At 45.7% G+C, this 25608-nt stretch overlaps 1 protein-coding gene across 1 annotated transcript in view; it reads right to left on the bottom strand.

Annotated features, from left to right (window-relative positions):
* Window positions 1-494: 494 nt before the first annotated feature.
* The window catches only part of rims4 (regulating synaptic membrane exocytosis 4), a 320346-nt gene continuing 295232 nt past the window's right edge, over window positions 495-25608 (bottom strand). The window contains exons 5-6 of the mRNA XM_073062233.1: window positions 11044-11183; window positions 495-7311 (exon numbers count right to left, since the gene is read on the bottom strand). Coding sequence (XP_072918334.1) covers window positions 7093-7311; window positions 11044-11183 — 359 coding nt within the window. The 3' untranslated portion in view covers window positions 495-7092. The remainder of the gene's footprint in view (window positions 7312-11043; window positions 11184-25608) is intronic.

Below are 25608 nucleotides of genomic sequence, written 5' to 3'. Positions count from 1 at the left end.
GATCAGAATTCTCAGTCCTCGATGGGATAACAGGGATCAGTATTCTAGGTCCCAGATGGGATAACAGGGATAGGACACAAGGAGATCGGAATTCTCAGTCCTCGATGGGATAACGGGGATCAGTATTCTAGGTCCCAGATGGGATAACAGGGATAGCACACAAAGAGATCAGAATTCTCAGTATTGATGGGATAACAGGGATAGGACACAAGGAGATTGGTGTTTGTGGTCCAGATTGGATAACATAGGACACAAAAGGATCAGTGTTCTCATTCCCGATGGGATTAAGAGCGGTTGGACATAAGGAGATCAGAATTCTTAGTCCTGATGAAATAACAGCAATAGGACTCAAGGTAATTGGAATTTTCATTCCCCGATGGGATAACAGGGCTAAGACACAAGGAGACTGGTGTTTGTGGTCCTGATGGGATAACATAGGACACAAGGGGATCAGTGTACTCATTCCCGATGGGATTAAGAGCGGTTGGACATAAGGAGATCGGAGTCCTCGATGGGATTACAGAGATAGGAGACAAGATCGGAATTCTCAGTCCTCGATGGGATAACAGGGATCAGTATTCTAGGTCCCAGATGGGATAACAGGGATAGGACACAAGGAGATCGGAATTCTCAGTCCTCGATGGGATAACGGGGATCAGTATTCTAGGTCCCAGATGGGATAACAGGGATAGGACACAAAGAGATCGGAGTTCTCAGTCCCAGATGGGATAACAAAGGACACAAGGAGATCAGAATTCTCAGTCCTCAATGGGATAACGGGGATCAGTATTCTAGGTCCCAGATGGGATAACAGGGATAGGACACAAGGAGATCGGAATTCTCAGTCCTGATGGGATAACAGCGATAGGGCACAAGTTAATTGGAATTTTCAGTTCCCAATGGGATAACAGGGATAGGATACATGGAGATTGGTGTTTGTGGTCCTGATGGGATAACATAGGACACAAGGGGATCAGTGTACTCATTCCTGATGGGATTAAGAGGGGAGGGACATAAGCAGATCAGAATTCTCAGACCTTGATGGGATAACAGGAATAGGACACAAATCGGAATTCTCATACCCGATGGCATAACAAGGATAGCACAAATGAAGATTGGAGTTCTCAGTCCCAGATGGGATAACAAAGGATGTAAGGAGATTGGAGTTGTCACTCCTGATGCGATAAGAGGGATAACACACAAGGAGGTTGGTGTTTGTGGTCCTGATGGGATAACATAGGACACAAGGGGATCAGTGTACTCATTCACGATGGGATTAAGAGCGGTTGGACATAAGGAGATCGGAGTCCCCGATGGGATTACAGGGATAGGAGACAAGATCGGAATTCTCATTCCTGATGGAATAACAGGGGTAGGTCACAAGGAGATCAGAATTCTCAGTCCTCGATGGGATAACGGGGATCAGTATTCTAGGTCCCAGATGGGATAACAGGGGTAGCACACAAGGAGATCAGAATTCTCAGTATTGATGGGATAACAGGGATAGGACACAAGGAGATTGGTGTTTGTGGTCCAGATGGGATAACATAGGACACAAAAGGATCAGTGTTCTCATTCCCGATGGGATTAAGAGCGGTTGGACATAAGGAGATCAGAATTCTTAGTCCTGATGAAATAACAGGAATAGGAGATAAGGATATTGGAATTCTCAGTCCTGATGGAATAACAGGGATAGGACACAAGGAGATCAGAATTCTCAGTCCTCGATGGGATAACAGGGATCAGTATTCTAGGTCCCAGATGGGATAACAGGGGTAGCACACAAAGAGATCGGAGTTCTCAGTCCTGATGGGATAACAAAGGACGTAAGGAGATCTGAATTCTCAGTCCTAATGGGATAACAGCAATAGGACTCAAGGTAATTGGAATTTTCATTCCCCGATGGGATAACAGGGCTAAGACACAAGGAGACTGGTGTTTGTGGTCCTGATGGGATAACATAGGACACAAGGGGATCAGTGTACTCATTCCCGATGGGATTAAGAGCGGTTGGACATAAGGAGATCGGAGTCCTCGATGGGATTACAGAGATAGGAGACAAGATCGGAATTCTCAGTCCTCGATGGGATAACAGGGATCAGTATTCTAGGTCCCAGATGGGATAACAGGGGTAGCACACAAAGAGATCAGAGTTCTCAGTCCCAGATGGGATAACAAAGGACATAAGGAGATTGGATTTGTCAGCCCTGATGGGATAACAGGGATAAGACACAAGATCGGAATTCTCAGTCCTTATGGGACAACGGGTTGGACACAAGATTGGAATTCTCAGTCCTCGATGGGATAACAGGGATCAGTATTCTAGGTCCCAGATGGGATAACAGGGATAGGACACAAGGAGATCGGAATTCTCAGTCCTGATGGGATAACAGCGATAGGGCACAAGTTAATTGGAATTTTCAGTTCCCAATGGGATAACAGGGATAAGACACAAGGAGATTGGTGTTTGTGGTCCTGATGGGATAACATAGGACACAAGGGGATCAGTGTACTCATTCCTGATGGGATTAAGAGGGGAGGGACATAAGCAGATCAGAATTCTCAGACCTTGATGGGATAACAGGAATAGGACACAAATCGGAATTCTCATACCCGATGGCATAACAAGGATAGCGCAAATGAAGATTGGAGTTCTCAGTCCCAGATGGGATAACAAAGGATGTAAGGAGATTGGAGTTGTCACTCCTGATGGGATAAGAGGGATAACACACAAGGAGGTTGGTGTTTGTGGTCCTGATGGGATAACATAGCACACAAGGGTATTGCTGTTCACATTCCCGATGGGATTAAGAGGGGTAGGATCTAAGGAGATTGGAATCCTCAGTCCTGATGGGATAAGAGGGATAACACACAAGGAGATTGGTGTTTGTGGTCCTGATGGGATAACATAGGACACAAGGGGATCAGTGTACTCATTCCTGATGGGATTAAGAGCGGTTGGACATAAGGAGATCGGAGTCCTCGATGGGATTACAGAGATAGGAGACAAGATCGGAATTCTCAGTCCTGATGGAATAACAGGGATAGGACACAAGGAGATCGGAATTCTCAGTCCTCGATGGGATAACAGGGATCAGTATTCTAGGTCCCAGATGGGATAACAGGGGTAGCACACAAAGAGATCGGAGTTCTCAGTCCCAGATGGGATAACAAAGGACATAAGGAGATTGGAGTTGTCAGTCCTGATGGGATAATAGGGATAAGACACAAGATCGGAATTCTCAGTCCTTATGGGATAACGGGTTGGACACAAGATTGGAATTCTCATTCCCCAATGGGATAACATTGGATGTAAGGAAATTGGAGTTCTCAGTCTTGATGAGATAACAGGGATAGCACACAAGGAGATCGGAATTCTCAGTCCTGATGGGATAACAGGGATAGGACACAAGGAGATTGGTGTTTGTGGTCCTGATGGGATAACATAGGACACAAGTGGATCGGTGTTCTCAATCCCAAGGGGAATAAGAGGGGATGGACATAAGGAGATCGGAATTCTCAGTCCTTTTGGGATAACAGGGATAGGACCCAAGATCGGAATTCTCATTCCCGATGGCATAACAAGGATCAGACACATGAAGATCGGAGTTCTCAGTCCTCAATGGAGTACCAGGGAAAGGACATAAGGAGATCAGAATTCTCAGTCCCCTATGGGATAACAGGGATAAAACACAGGGAGATCAGAATTCTCAGTCCCAGGTGGGATAACAGGGATAGGACACAAGGAGATCGGGGTTCTCAGTCCCCGATGGAGTAACAGGGACAGGACACAAGGGAATCAGTGTTCTTAGTCTGATGGGATAATGGGGTAGGACTCAAGGAGATTGGAATTCGCAGTCCCGATGAAATAACAGGAATAGAAGATAAGGATATTGGAATTCTCATTCCACGATGGGATAACAGGGGTAGGACACAAGGAGATCAGAATTCTCATTCCTCGATGGGATAACAGGGATCAGTATTCTAGGTCCCAGATGGGATAAAAGGGTAGGAAACAAGCAGATCGGAATTCTCAGTCCCCAATGGGGTAACAGGGATAGGACACAAGGATATGGAAGCACTCAGCCTTAAACATCCTCTGTTCACTCTCCTCTACGGATGCTGCCGGACCTGCTGAATCCCTCCAGCATTTTGTGTGTGTTGCTCGAGATTGGGTTAGATTTTAGATCAGGAACATTGCATTTGAAACATTGTGGTGGATTATCAATTAAAGAATAGAAGGTGTGAGTGATTCTATCCTGGCCAACGTCCCTCATTGGGCACTGTACCCAGATGACGCTGGGCACTTTGAGGTTCCATGGGATCTGGGTCAAACGTGAGCAAGTGGGTCTGGCCCAGATGGGAATCTAGGTTGGGACGGAGCAATTGTGCTGAAGGGTGCTTTCGTTCTGTATGACTATGATTCCATTTGTGATTGGTTGACTATAAGAGCAGAGAGAGGGGTCCTGGAAGACCCACTCCCCTGGACCTTCAGTCTGCTCACTGGTCTCAGTGAACAATGGACCAATACCAACAGGGAATCTAGGCAAGGACTGACCATCCTAAAAAAAGTACTGTGCAATTTGTCAGTTTAGTGCCTGTAATGCTTGGAAGGGTAGATGTAGGCATGGGACGTGACCTGGGTTACTGAATAATTCAACACTGCTGCTAATACCATTAAACGAACGGTGTCCCTGTACAACATCGACTCATTCTAGGAAACTCTCCACACTTACTAATCTAATAGCTTCAAACATTTAAAATTAAAAGTTGCAAGTTCAAAATTATTCTAATATTTTTAATATTATACAACCAGCATACCTTATTAACCAGGAAGAAAACTAAGAAAAGTGTCAGATTTTACAGTTTAATCTTATCTCAGCAATAATAAACTCAACTGCCTGTGGTTGTGTGGCAATTTTTAACTCTATTCTTACTAAATCCACATTAATACCTACTTTGTAAATAACATTTCTCATATTTTCAACATTTACTGAGACTAAAACTCCTACAGGACTGAATAGAACCTCCTCCTAACCTGCTACACACAATGCATATTAGGTACCTACCAACCAATATGCCTTTGAAACACCTCTACGTGTCAGAACTCTAAGAAATGTGCTTTGTTTAAAGTCAATACAATGCTAACACGCACCCAAACATGCAGGCAGCTAAATCTTCGCCAAGTTAATCTAACTTATTATTTATATCTATTGTGACAGCAACGCACAAAAAAATACTTGCTCCAGTTAAAGATTTTGTCCCCAAGGTGGGACAACTCTCAGTCTTACCTTCCAGTACTTCTCTGAACAATTACAAATGTCCACTTCCTTCCCTGGGTTGCTGCAAAGTAATTCTGAGCAAGAATACTTGTTAACTAGAATAATCTTGAGGATTTGTTAAGAACAATATGGTAATCTTAATTCATAACAGGCATTGTAACTACTTAAATCAGGCTCCTGTGAAACAGAACTGTTCCTTAAATGATAATATTGGCTTGAAAGGAATAGTTTTATGATAATATTTATCCTTTAAACGATTTAGTTAATTCTGACATTAACAAATTAATTAATAATTAATTTGGATTTTTTTGGTATTATAGATAATTATTTTATTTGAAGGCTTATTTTAAGCCAGGATATTTAGAAAAGGATCAAAGAAGCAAAAAATTGTGATGATTTTTATAGCCAAAATTACAGCAATAAGCTATATAAACTCTTGTCTAATTTGAACATAAACTTTGAAGATTGAGATTGGATACGTCCTTTGTTCAAAGTCTGAAAAATTCAAAACAAGATTTAATTCGGACCACAAATTGGGATTTTAATGAGACTTCGTCATCAATTAGATTCAAGCCTTTCCTCCCTTCTCGAACTGCCAGTGCTGGTCCTTGCTTGTACTCTTTGCATACAAGGACGTGGTTGGCACAGTTCTGAACACACTTTCTACCCAAACACCTTAATCTACGGTACTATCCTTGCATGCTACAATCTATAAAATACAGCATCCTCTCTTAATACACAGAGAATGCTTTAAAGTTTCAAATTGCTTTAATAATGGAGAATTTCAAACTCTTCCTTGTTTTAAAATATTCAGAACACATCTTTGTGCTACTTCAATATTGTACAAACTCCCTCAACTGTCTCCTTCCACTCTCTGCCTTCAATAAACTCCTGTACTTAATCCAATAGACCTATCGCCATCCCTGAGACCACCCTCTGCTAAGCTGCAGGGTGGACACAACGCTTCCCAGTTTTTCAAGACAATTATTGCCAAAAAAATTGCTTGCCATTTTTTTAAACCAGTGCATTAAAGTTGTGAAATAGATTAAACTAACACTGAAAACTACATTTTATTCACTTATTTTTGTAAACTCTAATGTTAGCAAAGTGTTGAGTGTACATGATGGAATGAACTGGAGGTGATTAAAATCCGGCACAGAGCCAATGGAATGACAATGATAAAATGCCAATAATACAGGCTGGTCTTCCAGTTCTCAGAAATCACTGAGAACAAAAAACTAATTATCAATCACCCCAGTAGATAACACAGCAAGGTTTCTAGTGCCCCCTGGTGGACAGGGCTCACATTTAACTGTTAGACTTTGGAGGTCACCTGGCAGGTGATGACAGAACATTACTCGCATTCGCGTGTAGTGGACATCTTTAGGTGACAGCAAAATACACTTGTTGAGAGAGATGACAGGACCTTGCTCTATGGATGGCGTTGGCAAGGGGGCTGCAAATGAAAGGTCAATGGAGTCCGCTTGGCACATCGAGCAGGAGATGAGGTACTGGAGGTGCAGAGAAACGTACCATGACCGGAGGTGAGCGTCAAGTGAAAGAATGCAACTACGACCGGTCCTCACGGGGGAACGGTGCCAGGCGCAGAGTCATAAATGACCTCCTCCCCTCCGTCAGGCCATTACCAGGCGCTGGGTCATCCTTCTGACCGAAAGAGACCCCCGAGGAAGTCGGCCAAGTCAAGCATGCACCGATCGGCAGGGCGCGCCCTCTGCCCGGGGGAGCCCCGACTGCCCGCTTGCTCGGCGAGGGAAAACAAAAGGCGGGGGGAAAAAAGACTCCACCGCAGCTAGGATCGGTCACAGCAAGGTCCGATGGTACTCTCCAGGGAGAGCTGAGAGGCATTGCGCAGCAGAGGGGCCAGCGGTGGCTCCACCATGGAGCAGGTCGGGAAGAGCTTGTACCAGCCGGTGGCCGAGCTCGAGAGATCCAGCTCTTCCAGCAAGACCTGGGCCACCCCCATGAAGCACTTGCGGTCCATCCTGCCATAGTTGCCCCACACAATTACCTGCCAGAGTAGAGAGAGACACACACAGTCACACTAGTTTCACACACAAAACGTTGGAAGAACTCTGCAGGTCAGGCGGATTATGAAAAAACAGTCAACATTTCAGGCCGAGACCCTTCATCAGGACTGGAAAGGAAGGGGGAAGATGCCAGAATGTGATGGCCGGAGAGGAAGGTGAAGATGAAGCCAGGGCAGAGGGGATGAAGTAAGAAGCTGGGTGGAAAAGGTGTGGAAGCCATGGAAAGGGTGCAGAGGAGATTTACAAGGATGTTGCCTGGATTGGGGAGCATGCCTTATGAGAATCGGTTGAGTGAACTCGGCCTTTTCTCCTTGGAACAGCAGAGGATGAGAGGTGACCTGACAGAGGTGTACAGGATGATGAGAGGCATTGATTGTGTGAATAGTTAAAGGCTTTTTCCCAGGGCTGAAATGGCTAGCATGAGAGACACAGTTTTAAGGTGCTTGGAAGTAGGTACAGAGGAGATGTCAGGGGTGAGATTTTTACGCAGAGAGTGGTGAGTGCGTGGAATGGGCTGCTGGTGACGGTGGTGGAAGTGGATATGACAGGGTCTTTTAATCAACTCCTGGATAGGTAAATGGAGCTTAGAAAGATAGAGGGCTATGGGTAACCTGAGGTAATGTCTAAAGTAAGTAAATGTTCGGCACAGCATTGTGGGCTGAAGGGCCTGTATTGTGCTGTAGGTTTTCTATTCTATGTTTTTTTTCTAAGGTAAAGGGCTGGAGAAGAAGGAATCTGATAGGAGAGGAGAGTGGACCGCAGGAGAAAGAGGAGGAGGAGGGGCACTAGGGAGGTGACAAGCTAGTGAAGAGGTAAGAGGCCAGTGTAGCCATCATATCTCACTAGGAATTTGAGAAGATTTGGTGTGTCTCCAAAGACACTAGCAAACCTCTATAGATGAATCACGGAGAACATTCTGAATGGTTGCATCACTGTCTGGTATGGCGGGGCCAATGTACAGGATCGGAAAAAGCTGCAGAAAGCTGTAAACTCAGCCCGCTCCATCACGGGCAGTAGCCTCCCCAGACACCAAGATGTCTTCAAAAAGCAAAGCCTGAAGACGAAAGGGTCTATTACTAAGGACCCTCACCATCCAGGACATGCCCTCTTCTCATTGCTACCATCAGGGGGAGTACAGAAGCTGAAGACAGACACTCAACAATTCCGGAACAACTTCTACTCCCTCCACTAACAGATTTCTGAACAGTCCATGAACCAATGGATATTACCTCACTAATCTCCTTTTACACTACTTTTTTATATTTTTGTAATTTATAATTTGTTTTAATATTGCACTGTACGGCTGCCACAAAACAACAAATTTCATGACATATGTCAGTGATATTAAACTGATCACACATGCTTCACTTTAAGGGAACTTCAGCTCCTCGTCCTAATTTCAGTATTATTTATTTTTATATTTGCAGTTTGTTCTCTTTTCTACATTAATTGTCAGTTTTTGTTTGTGTGTAGTTATTTATTAATTCTATTGTATTTTTTGTCCTACTGTAAATACCCTCCAGCAAATGAATCTCAGGGTAATATCTGGTGACTATGATAATAAATTCACTTTGAACATTGAAATCCAATTTTGGAGAAGAGGCTGGAAAATTGCAAAGTTTTCCCCAAAATAATAGGCCTAGGTAGAATAACATTGCAGCATGGACTAGATGGGCTGAAGGGCCTGTTTCTGTGCTTTAGTGCTCTATGACTGACTGCAAGGGTCCCAGTCCCGGGGCAAACTCAGTCAGCTTTCAAACACCCTCAGAGAGCTGCCTCAAACAGCAAGGGACCTTATCAAAAGTCAAAGACCAATTTGTTATCAAAGTACATATATACCACCATACACTACCCTGAGATTCACAGGAAAATTAAAAAAAAAAATAGAATTTACAAAAAAAACTACACACAAAAACTGACAAATAACCAAAGTGCAAATGACTAATAATGCTGAGAACATGAGTTGTAAAGAGTCATTGAAAGTGAACCTGTAGGTTGTGGAATCAGTTCAGAGTTAAGGTGAGTGAAGTTATCCACACCGGTTCAGCAGCCTGATGGGTGTAGGGTAATAATTGTTCCTGAACCTGATGGTGTGGCACCCAAGGCTCCTGCCCACTGGAAGAGAGCATGGTCTGGATGATGGAGGTTCTCGATGATGGATGCTGCCTCCTTGTAAATGGGGAGAGCTTTTCCTGTGATGGACTGGGATGTTTCCACCAGCTTTGTAGGTTTTTCCATTCCTGGGCACTGGCGTTTCCACGCCAGGCTGTGATACAACCAGTCTGCATACTCTCCACAGTGCATCTTTAGAAGTTTGTCAAAGATCTTGATGACATGCTTAACCTCACATTAATGAGAGGGCCAAACGACTATTTAGGAGTGTGAGAATTGCTAATCGGCTGTCCACCATACAGAGATACAGTGAAGGTTTTCGTTTGCCTGCCATTCCTCCACTCCATTGATCATTACATTGAGGAGGCACAGAAGGAAAACAGTATTGGAGTATAAATCGAGTTGCAGAGAAGGGGGCAGCTCCGGTGGGCAGTAAGGCACAAGGGTCACAATGAGGGCGACTGAGAGCAACAGCAGGCCATCCAACCCAACAAGAACGGTCCTCCAGAGTGGGACAGCAGAGACACAGGCCATTCTGCCCAGTTGGCCCATGCCAACCAAGATCCCCATCCAAGCCAGCCCTGTTTGCTGTGTTTGGCTGATATCACATTAAATCTTTCCTCTCCATCCACCTGGCAATGTGCTTTTTAAATGCTGTTAACATGCTTCATACACTGACCACTCTCTGGGTGAAAAGTTGCCCCTCAGGTTCCTATTAAATCTCTCCCCTCTCATCTTCAAAGTTTGCTCCCAAGGTTTTGATTCCCCACCCCTAGGGAAGAGACTGTGCAAATCGACCCTAACAGGGCACATAATGATGTTGTCTTCACCTCTCTAAGATCATTCCCCATTCTCCTATGCCCCAACCTGCTCAAACTCTCTACTACATAAATCGCCATTCCTTGAACTTCCACTCCTGTCGACACATCTGATGATGCCGTGTGGACAGCCCGACCTGCTGAGCTCCTCCAGCATTCTGTGTGTTGCTCAGACAATACTGCTCAAGTACCCTCTTTACACAGAGGGTAGCGAGGACCCGGAGTGAGCTGCCAGAGGAAGTGGCTGAGGCAGCTACAAATGCAAGATTTAGAGACATAAAACACTACAGCACAGAAACAGGCCCTTTGGCCTATCTAGTCCATGCCAAAACTATTATTCTGCCTCATCTCATCGACCCTCACCTGGACCACAGCCCTCCATACCCCTCCCATCCATGTACTTGTCCAAATTTCTGCTAAATGTTGAAATCGAACCCACATTCACCACTTCCATTGGCAGCTCATTCCATATTCTCACCGTCCTCAGTGAAGTACCCTTTCAGGTTCCCCTTAAATATTTTACCTTTCACCCTTAACCCATGACCTTTAGGCTTAACCCAACCAGAGTGGAGTCAGTACTTAAGGATGCCTCCACTTTACGAGTTATTTGAATAAATACATGGAGGGAGGGGCTTGGAGGATTCTGGGCCGAAATGGGTAACTGGGAGGGTCAGCATGAATCAGATGGGCTGAAGGGCCCCATTTCTGTACTGTATTACTCTCTGATTCCAGGGCTCTCTAGTGCACGAAGCTCCACTCCCACCCAATCCAACCAACACTGACCTGCAAGATCTTGCCCTGTGGACTCTCATTGAAGACCAGGATCTGGTGGTACAGCGGGTCGAGAGATTTATGCACACTCTTGGTCTTCTTTTTCGCAATGCAGACCCCGTTCTCCAGAAGGTAGAGTTTAATATAAGCAGCTGGAATGAAAGGAGAATGGTTGGAACCCAACCCAATTCATCAGCATGGAGACATTCAGAATCACATGTACATGGAAATGTTGGGTGGTGGGGTGGAGATACATCTCTACCAAAGGAGGTGCAAAGCTCTCCTTCCCTCTGCCAGCCTGCAGGTCACCCCGGGACAAAGTGCAGCACCTGCTTACCCCCTATCAGGGTCACGTGAAGCCATGGGAGCAGCTGGTGCATAATCACAATTCCTGGTTAAGTGACCATTGGTGCCAGGCAGACAATCTCTGAAGGGAATTGATAATGGCTGGGGTCACCCGTCTTGTAAAGACACTGCCCAGAAGGAGGCAATGGCAAACCACTTCTGTGGAAAAAATTGGCGAAAAGAATCAAGGACCATAATAGACAAAACAATAATAGACCGTGATCGCCTACATCATGTGACACGGCAGCAAACGAACAAACAGGGAAATGTTATTGACAACCAACACAACCGAGGGATGTGCAGAAGGCAGCCCGTTAGTGAACCACACATTCTGGCAGAACAACACAGAACAGAACAAGCACCAAAACAAACCCCCTTCTTCTCTCACCCCCCCCCCCCCCCCCGGGCCTCCAGCCATTGGAGAAAAGGGGCAGAGTGGATCACACTAAGGAGTCAATGTCTCGGAGTGTTTGTGGGATCAGCTGAGGCAGGAACATCGACAGAAGATGTTACTCAGTGGAGCATCGGCTCTTTAAAGACCCTTCAATGGACGGAGGATGGTATTCCCAAAAAGTTCCCAAGACACTTAGCACCCATCACTAGCCCACCGACCCAGGAGTAGGGGGTGGGGAGTGAGGGGTTCATAACGGTGATTGGATAATTGAAGGGAGGGTCAATAGATTACTGAGAAGTGGGGGGGGTTTATTGAGGGAAGGTAGATTACTGATAAGTGAGATTTTGGATGAGTGTTGAGGTTTTTGATGAGGGATGGGGTAGATTTCTGATAAGGAGGATGATTTTTAATGAGGGACATCTTAGTGGAGCATGCACCAGCACTTGGAGATATGATGTGGTAGCCATTACAGAGACCTGGATGGTGCAGGGGCAGGAATGGTTCCTTCAAGTGCTGGGTTTTAGATGTTTCAGGGAGGACAGGGAGGGAGGCAAAATAGGTGGGGGCATGGCACTGCTGATCAGAGATAGTGTTCTGGCTGCAGAAAAGGAGGAAGTCATGGAGGGATTGTCTACGGAGTCTCTGTGGGTGGAAGTTAGGAACAGAAAGGGGTCAATAACTCTACTGGGTGTTTTTTTATAGACCACCCAATAGTAACAGGGACATCGAGGAGCAGATAAGGAGACAGATTCTGGAAAGGTATAATAATAACAGGGTTGTTGTGGTGGGAGATTTTAATATCCCAAATATTGATTGGCATCTTCCTACAGCAAGGGGTTTAGATGGGGTGGGGTTTGTTAGGTGTGTTCAGGAAGGTTTCCTGACACAATATGTAGATAAGCCTACAAGAGGAGAGGCTGTACTTGATCTGGTATTGGGAAGTGAACCTGGTCAGGTGTCAGGTCTCTCAGTGGGAGAGCATTTTGGAGATAGTGATCACAATTCTATCTCCTTTACCATAGCATTGGAGAGGGATAGGAACAGACAAGTTAGGGAAACGTTTAATTGGAGAAAGGGGAAATATGAGGCTATCAGGCAGGAACTTCAAAGCATAAATTGGAAACAGATGTTCTCAGGGAAACATACATACAGAAGAAATGTGGCAAATGTTCAGGGGATATTTGTGTGGGGTTCTGAGTAGGTACGTTCCAATGAGACAGAGGTTATGGTAGGGTACAAGATCCGTGGTGTACAAAGGCTGTTGTAAATCGAGTCGAGAAGAAAAGAAAAGCTTACTAAATGTTCAAAAAACTAGGTAATGATAGAGAGCTAGAAGATAAGGCTAGTAGGAAGGAGTTTAAGAATGAAATTAGGAGAGCCAGAAGGGGCCATGAGAAAGCCTTGGTGGACAGGATTAAGGAAAACCCCAAGGCATTCTACAAGTATGTGAAGAGCAAGAGGATAAAACGTGAGAGAATAGGACCAATCAAGTGTGACAGTGGGAAAGTGTGTATGGAACCGGAGGAAATAGCAGAGGTACTTAATGAATACTTTATTCACTAAGGAAAAGGATCTTGGCGATTGTAGGGATGACTTGCAGTGGACTGAAAAGCTTGAGCATGTAGATATTAAGGAAGAGGATGTGCTGGAGATTTTGGAAAGCATCAAGTTGGATAAGTCTCTGGGACCATACGAGATGTACCCCAGGCTACTGTGAGAAGTGAGAGAGGAGATTGCTGAGCCTCTGGCAATCATGTTTGCATCATCAATGAGGACAGGAGAGGTTCCGGGGGATTGGAGGGTTACGGATGTTGTTCCCTTATTCAAGAAAGGGAGTAGAGATAGCCCAGGAAATTATAGACCAGTGAGTCTTACCTCAGTGGTTGGTAAGTTGATGAAGAAGTTCCCGAGAGGCAGGATTTATGAACATTTGGAGAGGTATAATATGATTAGCAACAGTCAGCATGGCTTTGTCAAAGGCAGGTTGTGCCTTATGAACCTGATTGAATTTATTGAGGATGTGACTAAACACATTGATGAAGGTAGAGCCGTAGATGTAGTGTATATGGATTTCAGCAAGGCATTTGATAAGGTACCCCATGCAAGGCTTATTGAGAAAGTAAGGAGGCATGGGATCCAAGAGGACATTGCTTTGTGGATCCAGAACTGGCTTGCCCACAGGAGGCAAAGAGTGGTTGTTGATGGGTCATATTCTGCATGGAGGTCGGTCACCAGTGGAGTGCCTCAGGGTTTTGTTCTGGGACCCCTTCTCTTTGTGATTTTTATAAATGACCTGGATGAGGAAGTGGAGGGATGGGTTAGTAAGTTTGCTGACGACACAAAGGTTGGAGGTGTGGATAGTGTGGAGGGCTGTCAGGGGTTACAGTGGGACATTGATAGGATGCAAAACTGGGCTGAGAAGTGGCAGATGGAGTTCAACCCAGATAAGTGTGAAGTGGTTCATTTTGGTAGGTCAAATACGATGGCAGAATATAGCATTAAAGGCAAGACTCTCGGCAGTGTGGAGGATCAGAGGGATCTTGGGGTCCGAGTCCATTGGACACTCAAAGCTGCTATGCAGGTTGACTCTGTAGTTAAGAAGGCAAACAGTGTATTGGTTTTCATCAACCGTGGGATTGAATTTAGGAGCCGAGAGGTAAGTTACAGCTTTTTCGGACCCTGGTCAGACTGTGCTCAGTTCTGGTCGCCTCACTACAGGAAGAACGTGGAAACCACAGAAGGGGTGCAGACGAGATTTACAAGGATGTTGCCTGGATTGGGGAGCATGCCTTATGAGAATAGGTTGAGTGAACTCGGCCTTTTCTCCTTGGAGCGACGGAGGATGAGAGGTGACCTGATAGAGGTGTACAAGATGATGAGAGGCATTGATCGTGTGGATAGTCAGAGGCTTTTTCCCAGGGCTGAAATGGAAACATAGAAAACCTACAGCACAATACAGGCCCTTTGGCCCACAAAGTTCGGCATTAATCGGCCGAACACGTCCTTACCTTAGAACTACCTACGCTTACCCATAGCCCTCTATTTTTCTAAGCTCCATGTATCCATCCAGGAGTCTCTTAAAAGACCTTATCATTTCCGCCTCCACCGCTGATGCTGGCAGCCCATTCCACACTCACCACTCTCTGCGTAAAAAACTTACCCCTGACATCTCCTCTGTACTTACTCCCCAGCACCTTAAACCTGTGTCTTCTTGTGTTAGCCTTTTCAGCGTTGGCGAAAAGCCTCTGACTATCTACACTGTTACGAAGGATGAACAACTCTGATGGGCAGAAGGGTACAGAGTTGCCCATATTTCCCCCTCCCCTGGGAGAATCACAAACTATTACTGCTACCACGCTGCTCATGAGAGAGAAAGAGAGATCAAGAGAAAAACAAGTTGGAACATCTGCTGCTGATAAGAGAGAGGAGAGGAGCCATTGATTTACTGTTATGTCTTTTGGAGAGGGCTGTTTACTTGGTACTATTCTGTTCACTAAAATTCCTCAGTGGACAACCGGAGTGGGCTGGTTTGATGGGCTTAGCCATTCAAAACTGATTGACACCTGAGACCCCGTGAGTAGGGATAAAAGTGAGGTCTGGGGAGACACCCCCCGGACACACCAGGAGACACACTAGTGAGCACTGCTTAAGTGTTGGAACCCACGAGAAAGTGTGGGGCATCGAAGACCGAACGAAGGATCGGTCAATTTTAACTCACAGTGTTTATAGCGAGGCCGGTGGGGGCTTGTGTGTGTGTCCACCCTTGCCTGGGTGACGAGTCCACCATGGAAGAACGGTCTAGCTAAAGGACAGAGGGGTCATACCTGAATGACCACAACACATCAACGGATCAAGAAAGTAAAGGAAGGTTTGAATTACTGTAGCTGTCACTGTTTGCTCGCTCTCTCTCTCTCTCTCTCTCTCTCTCCCCCTCCAACGGTTACAACAAAAGAACCAACAACTACCTCAGCCTACATGAACTGAACTGAACTTTATACTTTCCCATGATAATTCCTTATCCCCTAGACATCGATAGAGCTTGTTTATTATTGATTATTATTATACCCACACTTTTAGGTTTAGTATTGCTAACGTGTGTTATCTGTATATTTGCATTGTTGATATTGATTTGTATATTTTACTAATAAACACTGTTTTGAAAATAGTACCAGACTCCAATGGATACTTCTATCTTTGCTGGTAAGACACCCAGTTATGGGGTACGTAACAACACGATCATAGAAAACATAGAAAATAGGTGCAGGAGTAGGCCATTCGATCCTTCGAGCCTGCACCGCCATTCAGTATGATCATGGCTGATCATCCAACTCAGAACCCGTACCTGCCTTCTCTCCATACCCCCGATCCCTTTAGCCATGAGGGCCATATCTAACTCCCTCTTAAATATAGCAAATAAACTGGCCTCAACTGTTTCCTGTGGCAGAGAATTCCACAGATTCACCACTCTCTGTGTGAAGAAGTTTTTCCTCATCTCGGTCCTAAAAGGCTTCCCCTTTATCCTTAAACTGTGACCCCTTGTTCTGGACTTCCCCAACATCGGAAACAATCTTCCTGCATCTAGCCTGTCCAATCCATTTAGAATTTTATACATTTCAATAAGATCCCCCCTCAGACTCCTAAATTCCAGTGAGTATAAGCCCAGTCGATCCAGTCTTTCTTCATATGAAAGTCCTGCCATCCCAGGAATCAATCTGGTGAACCTTCTTTGTACTCCCTCTATGGCAAGAATGTCTTTCCTCAGATTAGGGGACCAAAACTGCACACAATACTCTAGGTGCGGTCTCACCAAGGCCTTGTACAACTGCAGTAGAGCCACCCCGCTCCTGTACTCGAATCCTCTTGCTATGAATGCCAACATACCATTTGCCTTTTTCACCGCCTGCCGTACCTGCATGTCCACTTTCAATGACTGGTGTACAATGACACCCAGGTCTCGTTGCATCTCCCCTTTTCCTAATCAGCCACCGTTCAGATAATAATCTGTTTTCCTGTTCTTGCAACCAAAGTGGATAACCTCACATTTATCCACATTAAATTGCATCTGCCATGAATTTGCCCACTCACCTAACCTATCCAAGTCACCCTGCATCCTCTTAGCATCCTCCTCACAGCTAACACTGCCGCCCAGCTTCATGTCATCCGCAAACTTGGAGATGCTGCATTTAACTCCCTCATCTAAATCATTAATATATATTGTAAACAACTGGGGTCCCAGCACCGAGCCTTGCGGTACCCCACTAGTCACTGCCTGCCATTCTGAAAAGGTCCCGTTTACACCCACTCTTTGCTTCCTGTCTGCCAACCAATTCTCTATCCACATCAATACCATACCCCCAATACCATGTGCCTTAAGTTTGCACACTAATCTCCTGTGTGGGACCTTGTCAAAAGCCTTTTGAAAATCTAAATTTACCACATCCACTGGCTCTCCCCTATCCACTCTACTAGTTACATCTTCAAAAAATTCTATAAGATTCGTCAGACATGATTTTCCTTTCACAAATCTATGCTGACTTTGTCCGATGATTTCACCTCTTTCCAAATGTGCTGTTATCACATCTTTGATAACCGACTCTAGCATTTTTCCCACCACCGATGTCAGACTCACCAGTCTATAATTCCCCGGTTTTTCTCTCCCTCCTTTTTTAAAAAGTGGGGTTACATTAGCCACCCTCCAATCCTCGGGAACTAATCCAGAATCTAAGGAGTTTTGAAAAATTATCACTAATGCATCCACTATTTCTTGGGCTACTTCCTTAAGCACTCTGGGATGCAGACCATCTGGCCCTGGGGATTTAATTGCCTTTAACCCCTTCAATTTACCTAACACCACTTCCCTACTAACATGTATTTCCCTCAGTTCCTCCATCTCACTAGACCCTCGGTCCCTTACTATTTCCGGAAGATTATTTATGTCCTCCTTAGTGAAGACAGAACCAAAGTAGTTATTCAATTGGTCTCCCATGTCCTTGTCCCCTTGATCAATTCACCTGTTTCAGACTGTAAGGGACCTACATTTGTCTTAACCAATCTTTTTCTTTTCACGTATCTATAAAAGCTTTTACAGTCAGTTTTTATGTTCCCTGCCAGCTTTCTCTCAAAATCTTTTTTCCCTTTCCTAATTAAGCCTTTTGTCCTCCTCTGCTGGTCTCTGAATTTCTCCCAGTCCTCAGGTGTGCCACTTTTTCCGGCTAATTCGTATGTTTCTTCTTTGGACTTGATACTATCCCTAATTTCCCTTGTCAGCCACGGGTGCACTACCTTCCCTGGTTTATTCTTTTGCCAAATTAGGATGAACAAATGTTGTAGTTCATCCATGCGATCTTTAAATGCTTGCCATTGCATATCCACCATCAACCCTTTAAGTATCATTTGCCAGTCTATCTTAGCTAACCTTTGTTTCTGAATTAACTATGTCACTCTCCATCTTAATGAAGAATTCCACCATTTTATGGTCACTCTTACTCAAGGGGCCTCGCACGACAAGATTACTAACTAACCCTTCCTCATTGCTCAAAACCCAGTCTAGAATACCCAGTCTCTAGTTGGTTCCTCAACATGTTGGTTCAGAAAACCATCCCGCATACATTCCAAGAAATCCTCTTCCTCAGTACCCTTACCATTTTGGTTCACCCAATCTATATGTAGATTGAAGTCACCCATTATAACTACTGTTCCTTTATTGCACGCATTTCTAATTTCCTATTTAATGCCATCCCCAACCTCACTACTACTGTTAGGTGGCCTGTACACAACTCCCACCAGTGTTTTCTGCCCCTTAGTGTTATGCAGCTCTACCCATATCAATTCCACATCCTCCAGACTAACGTCCTTCCTTTCTATTGTGTTAATCTCCTCTCTAACCAGCAACACTACCCCACCTCCTTTTCTTTCCTGTCTATCCCTCCTGAATATTGAATATCCCTGGATGTTGAGCTCCCATCCTTGGTCACCCTGGAGCCATGTCTCTGTGATCCCAACTATATCATATTCATTAATAACTATCTGCACATTCAATTCATCCACCTTGTTACGAATGCTCCTCGCATTGACACACAAAGCCTTCAGGCTTGTTTTTACAACACTCTTAGCCCTTATACAATTATGTTGAAAAGTGGCCCTTTTTGCTTTTTGCCCTGGATTTGCCTGCCTGCCACTTTTACTTTTCACCTTACTACTTTTTGCCTCTACCCTCATTTTACACCCCTCTGTCTCTCTGCGCTTGTTCCCACCCCCCGCCACATTAGTTTAAATCCTCCTGAACAGCAGGACTTCCTTGACTTATTTCTATTTTCCTCTTCCTCGACCCTAACACCCTGGTTTCCTTCCCCTTGCCAACTCAGTTTAAACCCTCCCTAACAGCTGTATTAAACAATCCCGCCAGGATATTAGTACCCTTTGAGTTCAGGTGTAACCCATCGTTTCTGTATAAGTCATGCCTTCCCCAAAATACATCCCAGTGATCTAAGAATTTGAAGCCCTGCCCCCTGCACCAGTTACTTAGCCACACATTCATCTGCTTAATTCTGCTATTCTGACCATCATTAGCGTGTGGCTCAGGCAGTAATCCTGAGATTATTACTCTGGAGGTCTGGTTTTTCAATTTTTTTCCAAGCTCCCAGTAATCTTCCTTCAGGACCTCCTCTCTTTTTCTGTCTATGTCCTTGGTACCAACATGTACCAAGACTTCTGGCTGCTCGTCCTCTCTCCTGAGAATACTCTGGACCCGATCCGAGATATCTCGTACCCTCGCACCGGGGAGATCAATGCCTCTCATTATCTTGTACACCTCTATCAGGTCACCTCTCATCAAGGAGAAAAGGCCAAGTTCACTCAACCTGTTTTCATAAGGCATGCTCCCCTATCCAGGCAACATCCTTGTAAATCTCCTCTGCACCCTTTCTATGGTTTCCACATCCTTCCTGTAGTGAGGCAACCAGAACTGAGCACAGTACTCCAAGTGGGGTCTGACCAGGGTCCTATATAGCTGCATCATTACTTCTCGGCTCTTAACTTCAATTACATGATTGATGAAGGCCAATAAACCGTACACCTTCTTAATCACAGAGTCAACCTGTGCAGCAGCCTTGAGTGTCCTATGGACTCGGACCATAGAAGCCAGGAGTAATGGCTAGCATGAGAGGGCAGAGTTTTAAGGTGCTTGGAAGTAGGTACAGAGGAGATGTTGGGGTAAGTTCTTGTTTTTTTGTTTGTTTTTTTTTTTTACACAGAGAGTGGTGAGTGTGTGGAATGGGTTGCCGGTGACGGTGGTGGAGACGGATACGATAGGGATTTTTAAGAGACCCCTGGATAGGTACATGGAGCTTAGAAAAATAGAGGGTTTGGGTAAGCCTGGGTAGTTGTAAGGTAGGAACATGTTCAGCACAACTTTGTGGGCTGAAGGGCCTGTATTGTGCTGTAGGTTTTCTATGTTTTCTATGATGGCAGCAGATGATTGATGCAGGGCAAAGTATTGATCAGGGATGAATAATTAATAGCTAGATGATCGATGGGCTGGAGGTTTCTGACTACAGCAGAGACTTTTCATTTAGAGATACAGCACAGTAACAGCCTGTGCTGCCCAATTACATCCATGTGAACAACTAACCTACTAACCTGGACATCTTTGCCATCTGGGAGGAGACCCACGTGGTCACTGGGAGAACGTACAAACTCCTTACAGACAGCAGCAGGGTCTTAACCCGAGTCATTGGTGTTCTAATAGCTAATGGCCGCACTATCATGTGCCCGGAATTTTGATGAGTATATTAATAATGGGATGCATAGATTACTGCGCATTATTGAGGCAGAGATTTTTGATGACAAATTATTAATGGGGTAGATTATTGATGAAGTTGGATGATTGATGCATGTTGAATATTGATGAGGGTAGATTATTGATGGAAGTTAATTCTGGATGGGGGACACATTATTGATGAAGGTGGATGATTGATGCATGTTGAATATTGATGAGGGTAGATTATTGATGGAAGTTAATTCTGGATGGGGGACACATTATTGATGAAGGTGGATGATTGATGCATGTTGAATATTGATGAGGGTTGATTATTGATGGATTAATTCTGGATGGGGGACACATTATTGATGAAGGTGGATGATTGATGGGATTGCATTATTGAGCTGGAAATGTTCATTGCTAGCTTTCACCACCTTCCCCTCTGCTGTGGAGGGAGGGGCTAGCGACCGCTGCGGGAGGTGAGGGGTTAGCGACCGCCGCGGGGGATGGAGGGGTTAGCGACCGCCGCGGGGGATGGAGCGGTTAGCGACCGCCGCGGGGGATGGAGCGGTTAGCGACCGCCGCGGGGGGGAGGGGTTAGCGACCGCCGCAGGGGGGAGGGGTTAGCGACCGCCGCGGGGGGGAGGGGTTAGCGGCTGCCATGGCTCTTAATGGTTCTGATGATCAGAGCGAGTTCAACTCCCAGCCAACTGTTTGAGAACTTGGATCGGTCAGTCAACGGAACAGTGTGTGTTTGTTAGGCAGAGAGAAACTGGCACAATTGCCCTCCTGGGGCATTGGGGTAGGAGTTGTCCCCTGCTGGCCCAGTCTGGGCTCTGGAGACTCCAAAGACACAAGGGAACTGTAGGAGATGTCAGCAGTACAAACTCCACAGTGTTATAAGGCAATCCATTCAAGGTCAAGGACGTGCACCAAACAGCTGCACCCTTCCCAACAACGAATGAGACAACTGAGAGGTGGATTGTTCTCCACAGACACCACGCTGCAGATACTGGAATCTGCTGAGGGAACCCATCGGCCCGAGCAGCTTCTGTGGAGGGAAAGGAATTGTCGCTGTTCCGGGTGAGGTCCCTGCATCAGGATTCACTATGTTGTAACATGGGGTTACATAGAAACATAGAAAATAGGTGCAGGAGTAGGCCATTCGGCCCTTCGAGCCTGCACCGCCATTCAGTATGATCATGGCTGATCATCCAACTCAGAACCCTGTACCTGCCTTCTCTCCATACCCCCTGATCCCTTTAGTCACAAGGGCCATATCTAACTTCCTCTTAAATATAGCCAATGAACCGGCCTCAACTGTTTCCTCTGGCAGAGAATTCCACAGATTCACCACTCTCTGTGTGAAGAAGTTTTTCCTCATCTCGGTCCTAAAAGGCTTCCCCTTTATCCTTAAACTGTGACCCCTCGTTCTGGACTTCCCCAACATTGGAAACAATCTTCCTGCATCTAGCCTGTCCAATCCCTTTAGAATTTTATACATTTCAATAAGATCCCCCCTCAGTCTCCTAAATTCCAGTGAGTATAAGCCCAGTCGATCCAGTCTTTCTTCATATGAAAGTCCTGCCATCCCAGGAATCAATCTGGTGAACCTTCTTTGTACTCCCTCTATGGCACGAATGTCTTTCCTCAGATTAGGGGACCAAAACTGCACACAATATTCTAGGTGCGGTCTCACCAAGGCCTTGTACAACTGCAGTAGAACCTCCCTGCACCTGTACTCAAATCCTTTTGCTATGAATGCCAACATACCATTTGCCTTTTTCACGGCCTGCTGTACCTGCATGCCCACCTTCAATGACTGGTGTACAATGACACCCAGGTCTCATTGCATCTCCCCTTTTCCTAATCGACCACCATTCAGACAATAATGTTTTCCTGTTCTTGCAACCAAAGTGGATAACCTCACGTATATCCACATTAAATTGCATCTGCCATGAATTTGCCCACTCACCTAACCTATCCAAGTCACCCTGCATCCTCTTAGCATCCTCCTCACAGCTAACACTGCCGCCCAGCTTCATGTCATCCGCAAACTTGGAGATGCTGCATTTAACTCCCTCATCTAAATCATTAATATATATTGTAAACAACTGGGGTCCCAGCACTGAGCCTTGCCGTACCCCACCAGTCACTGCCTGCCATTCTGAAAAGGTCCCGTTTACTCCCACTCTTTGCTTCCTGTCTGCCAACCAATTCTCTATCCACATCAATACCATACCCCCATACCTTGTGCTTTAAATTTGCACACCAATCTCCGGTGTGGGACCTTGTCAAAAGCATTTTGAAACTCCAAATATAACACATCCACTGGCTCTCCCCTATCCACTCTACTAGTTACATCTTCAAAAAATTCTATAAGATTCAACCCATAATGGAATGAGCTTCCAGAGGAAGTGGTTGTGCAGGCTGAGAAACAACATTTTGGAGGGTCATGGAAACACAGCAGCCATTGTGACACTATTGCACCCCGGGGCGTTACACGGTTTGGAAATGGACAATCTGACACTATTGCAGCCTGGGGCGTTACACAGTTTGGAGATGGACAATGTGACACTATTGCAGCCTGGGGCGTTACACAGTTTGGAGATGGACAATCTGACACTATTGCAGCCTGGGGCGTTACACAGTTTGGAGATGGACAATCTGACACTATAGCAGCCTGGGGCGTTACACAGTTTGGAGATGGACAATGTGACACTATTGCAGCCTGGGGTGTTACACAGTTTGGAGATGGACAGTTTGGCGATGGACAATGTGACACTATTGTAGCCTGGGGCGTTACACAGTTTGGAGATGGACAATGTGACACTATTGCAGCCTGGGGTGTTACACAGATTGGAGATGGACAATCTGACACTATTGCAGCCTGGGGTGTTACACAGTTTGGAGATGGACAGTTTGGCGATGGACAATGTGACACTATTGCAGCCTGGGGTGTTGCACGGTTTGGAGATGGACAATGTGACACTATTGTAGCCTGGGGCGTTACACAGTTTGGAGATGGACAATGTGACACTATTGCAGCCTGGGGTGTTACACAGTTTGGCGATGGACAATGTGACACTATTGCAGCCTGGGGTGTTACACAGTTTGGAGATGGACAAGGTGACACGATTGCAGCCTGGGGCGTTACAAAGTTTGGAGATGGACAATGTGACACTATTACAGCTTGGGCATTACACAGTTTGGAGATGGACAATGTGACACTATTGCAGCCTGGGGCGTTACACAGTTTGGAGATGGACAATCTGACACTATTGCAGCCTGGGGTGTTACACAGTTTGGAAATGGACAGTTTGGCGATGGACACTGTGACACTATTGTAGCCCGGGGCGTTACACAGTTTGGAGATGGACAATGTGACACTATTGTAGCCTGGGGCTTTACACAGTTTGGCGATGGACAATGTGACACTATTGCAGCCTGGGGCATTACACAGTTTGGAGATGGACAATGTGACACTATTGCAGTCTGGGTCGTTACACAGTTTGGAGATGGACAATGTGACACTATTGCAGCCTGGGGCGTTACACGGTTTGGAGATGGACAATGTGACACGATTGCAGCCTGGGACGTAACACAGTTTGGAGATGGACAATGTGACACTATTGCAGCCTGGGGCGTTACACGGTTTGGAGATGGACAATGTGACACGATTGCAGCCTGGAGCGTTAAACGGTTTGGAGATGGACAATGTGACACTATTGCAGCCTGGGGTGTTACACGGTTTGGAGATGGACAATGTGACATTATTGCAGCCTGGGGTGTTACACAGTTTGGAGATGGACGGTTTGGAGATGGACAATGTGACACTATTGTAGCCTGGGGCGTTACACAGTTTGGAGATGGACAATGTGACACTATTGCACCCTGGGGTGTTACACAGTTTGGAGATGGACAATGTGACACTATTGTAGCCTGGGGCGTTACACAGTTTGGAGATGGAAAATGTGACACTATTGTAGCCTGGGGCGTTACACAGTTTGGAGATGGACAATGTGACACTATTGCACCCTGGGGTGTTACACAGTTTGGAGATGGACAATGTGACACGATTGCAGCCTGGGTTGTTACACGGTTTGGAGATGGACAATGTGACACTATTGCAGTCTGGGGCGTTACACAGTTTGGAGATGGACAATGTGACACGATTGCAGCCTGGGGCATTACACGGTTTGGAGATGGACAATGTGACACGATTGCAGCTTGGGGTGTTACATGGTTTGGAGATGGACAATGTGACATTATTGCAGCCTGGGGTGTTACACAGTTTGGAGATGGACGGTTTGGAGATGGACAATGTGACACTATTGCAGCCTGGGGCGTTACACAGTTTGGAGATGGACAATGTGACACTATTGCACCCTGGGGTGTTACACAGTTTGGAGATGGACAATGCAACACGATTGCAGCCTGGGGCGTTACAGGGTTTGGAGATGGACAATGTGACACGATTGCAGCCTGGGGTGTTACACGGTTTGGAGATGGACAATGTGACACGATTGCAGCCTGGGGCGTTACACGGTTTGGAGATGGACAATGTGACACTATTGCAGCCTGGGGTGTTACACAGTTTGCAGATGGACAAGGTGACACGATTGCAGCCTGGGGCGTTACAAAGTTTGGAGATGGACAATGTGACACTATTACAGCTTGGGCATTACACAGTTTGGAGATGGACGGTTTGGAGATGGACAATGTGACACAATTGCAGCCTGGGGTGTTACACAGTTTGCAGATGGACAATGTGACACTATTGTAGCCTGGGGCGTTACACGGTTTGGAGATGGACAATGCGAAACGATTGCAGCCTGGGGCGTTACACAGTTTGGAGATGGACAATGTGACACTATTGTAGCCTGGGGCGTTACACAGTTTGGCGATGGACAATGTGACACTATTGCAGCCTGGGGCATTACACAGTTTGGAGATGGACAATGTGACACTATTGCAGCCTGGGGCGTTACACGGTTTGGCGATGGACAATGTGAAACTATTGCAGCCTGGGATGTTACACAGTTTGGAGATGGACAAAGTGACACGATTGCAGCCTGGG

The sequence above is a fragment of the Hemitrygon akajei genome, chromosome 11 (genome assembly GCF_048418815.1).
Source record: "Hemitrygon akajei chromosome 11, sHemAka1.3, whole genome shotgun sequence".
In the NCBI taxonomy this organism is placed as follows: Eukaryota; Metazoa; Chordata; class Chondrichthyes; order Myliobatiformes; family Dasyatidae; genus Hemitrygon; species Hemitrygon akajei.
The sequence above is the reverse complement of the archived record's forward strand: the minus strand, read 5'-3'. Positions and strand labels throughout refer to the sequence as shown.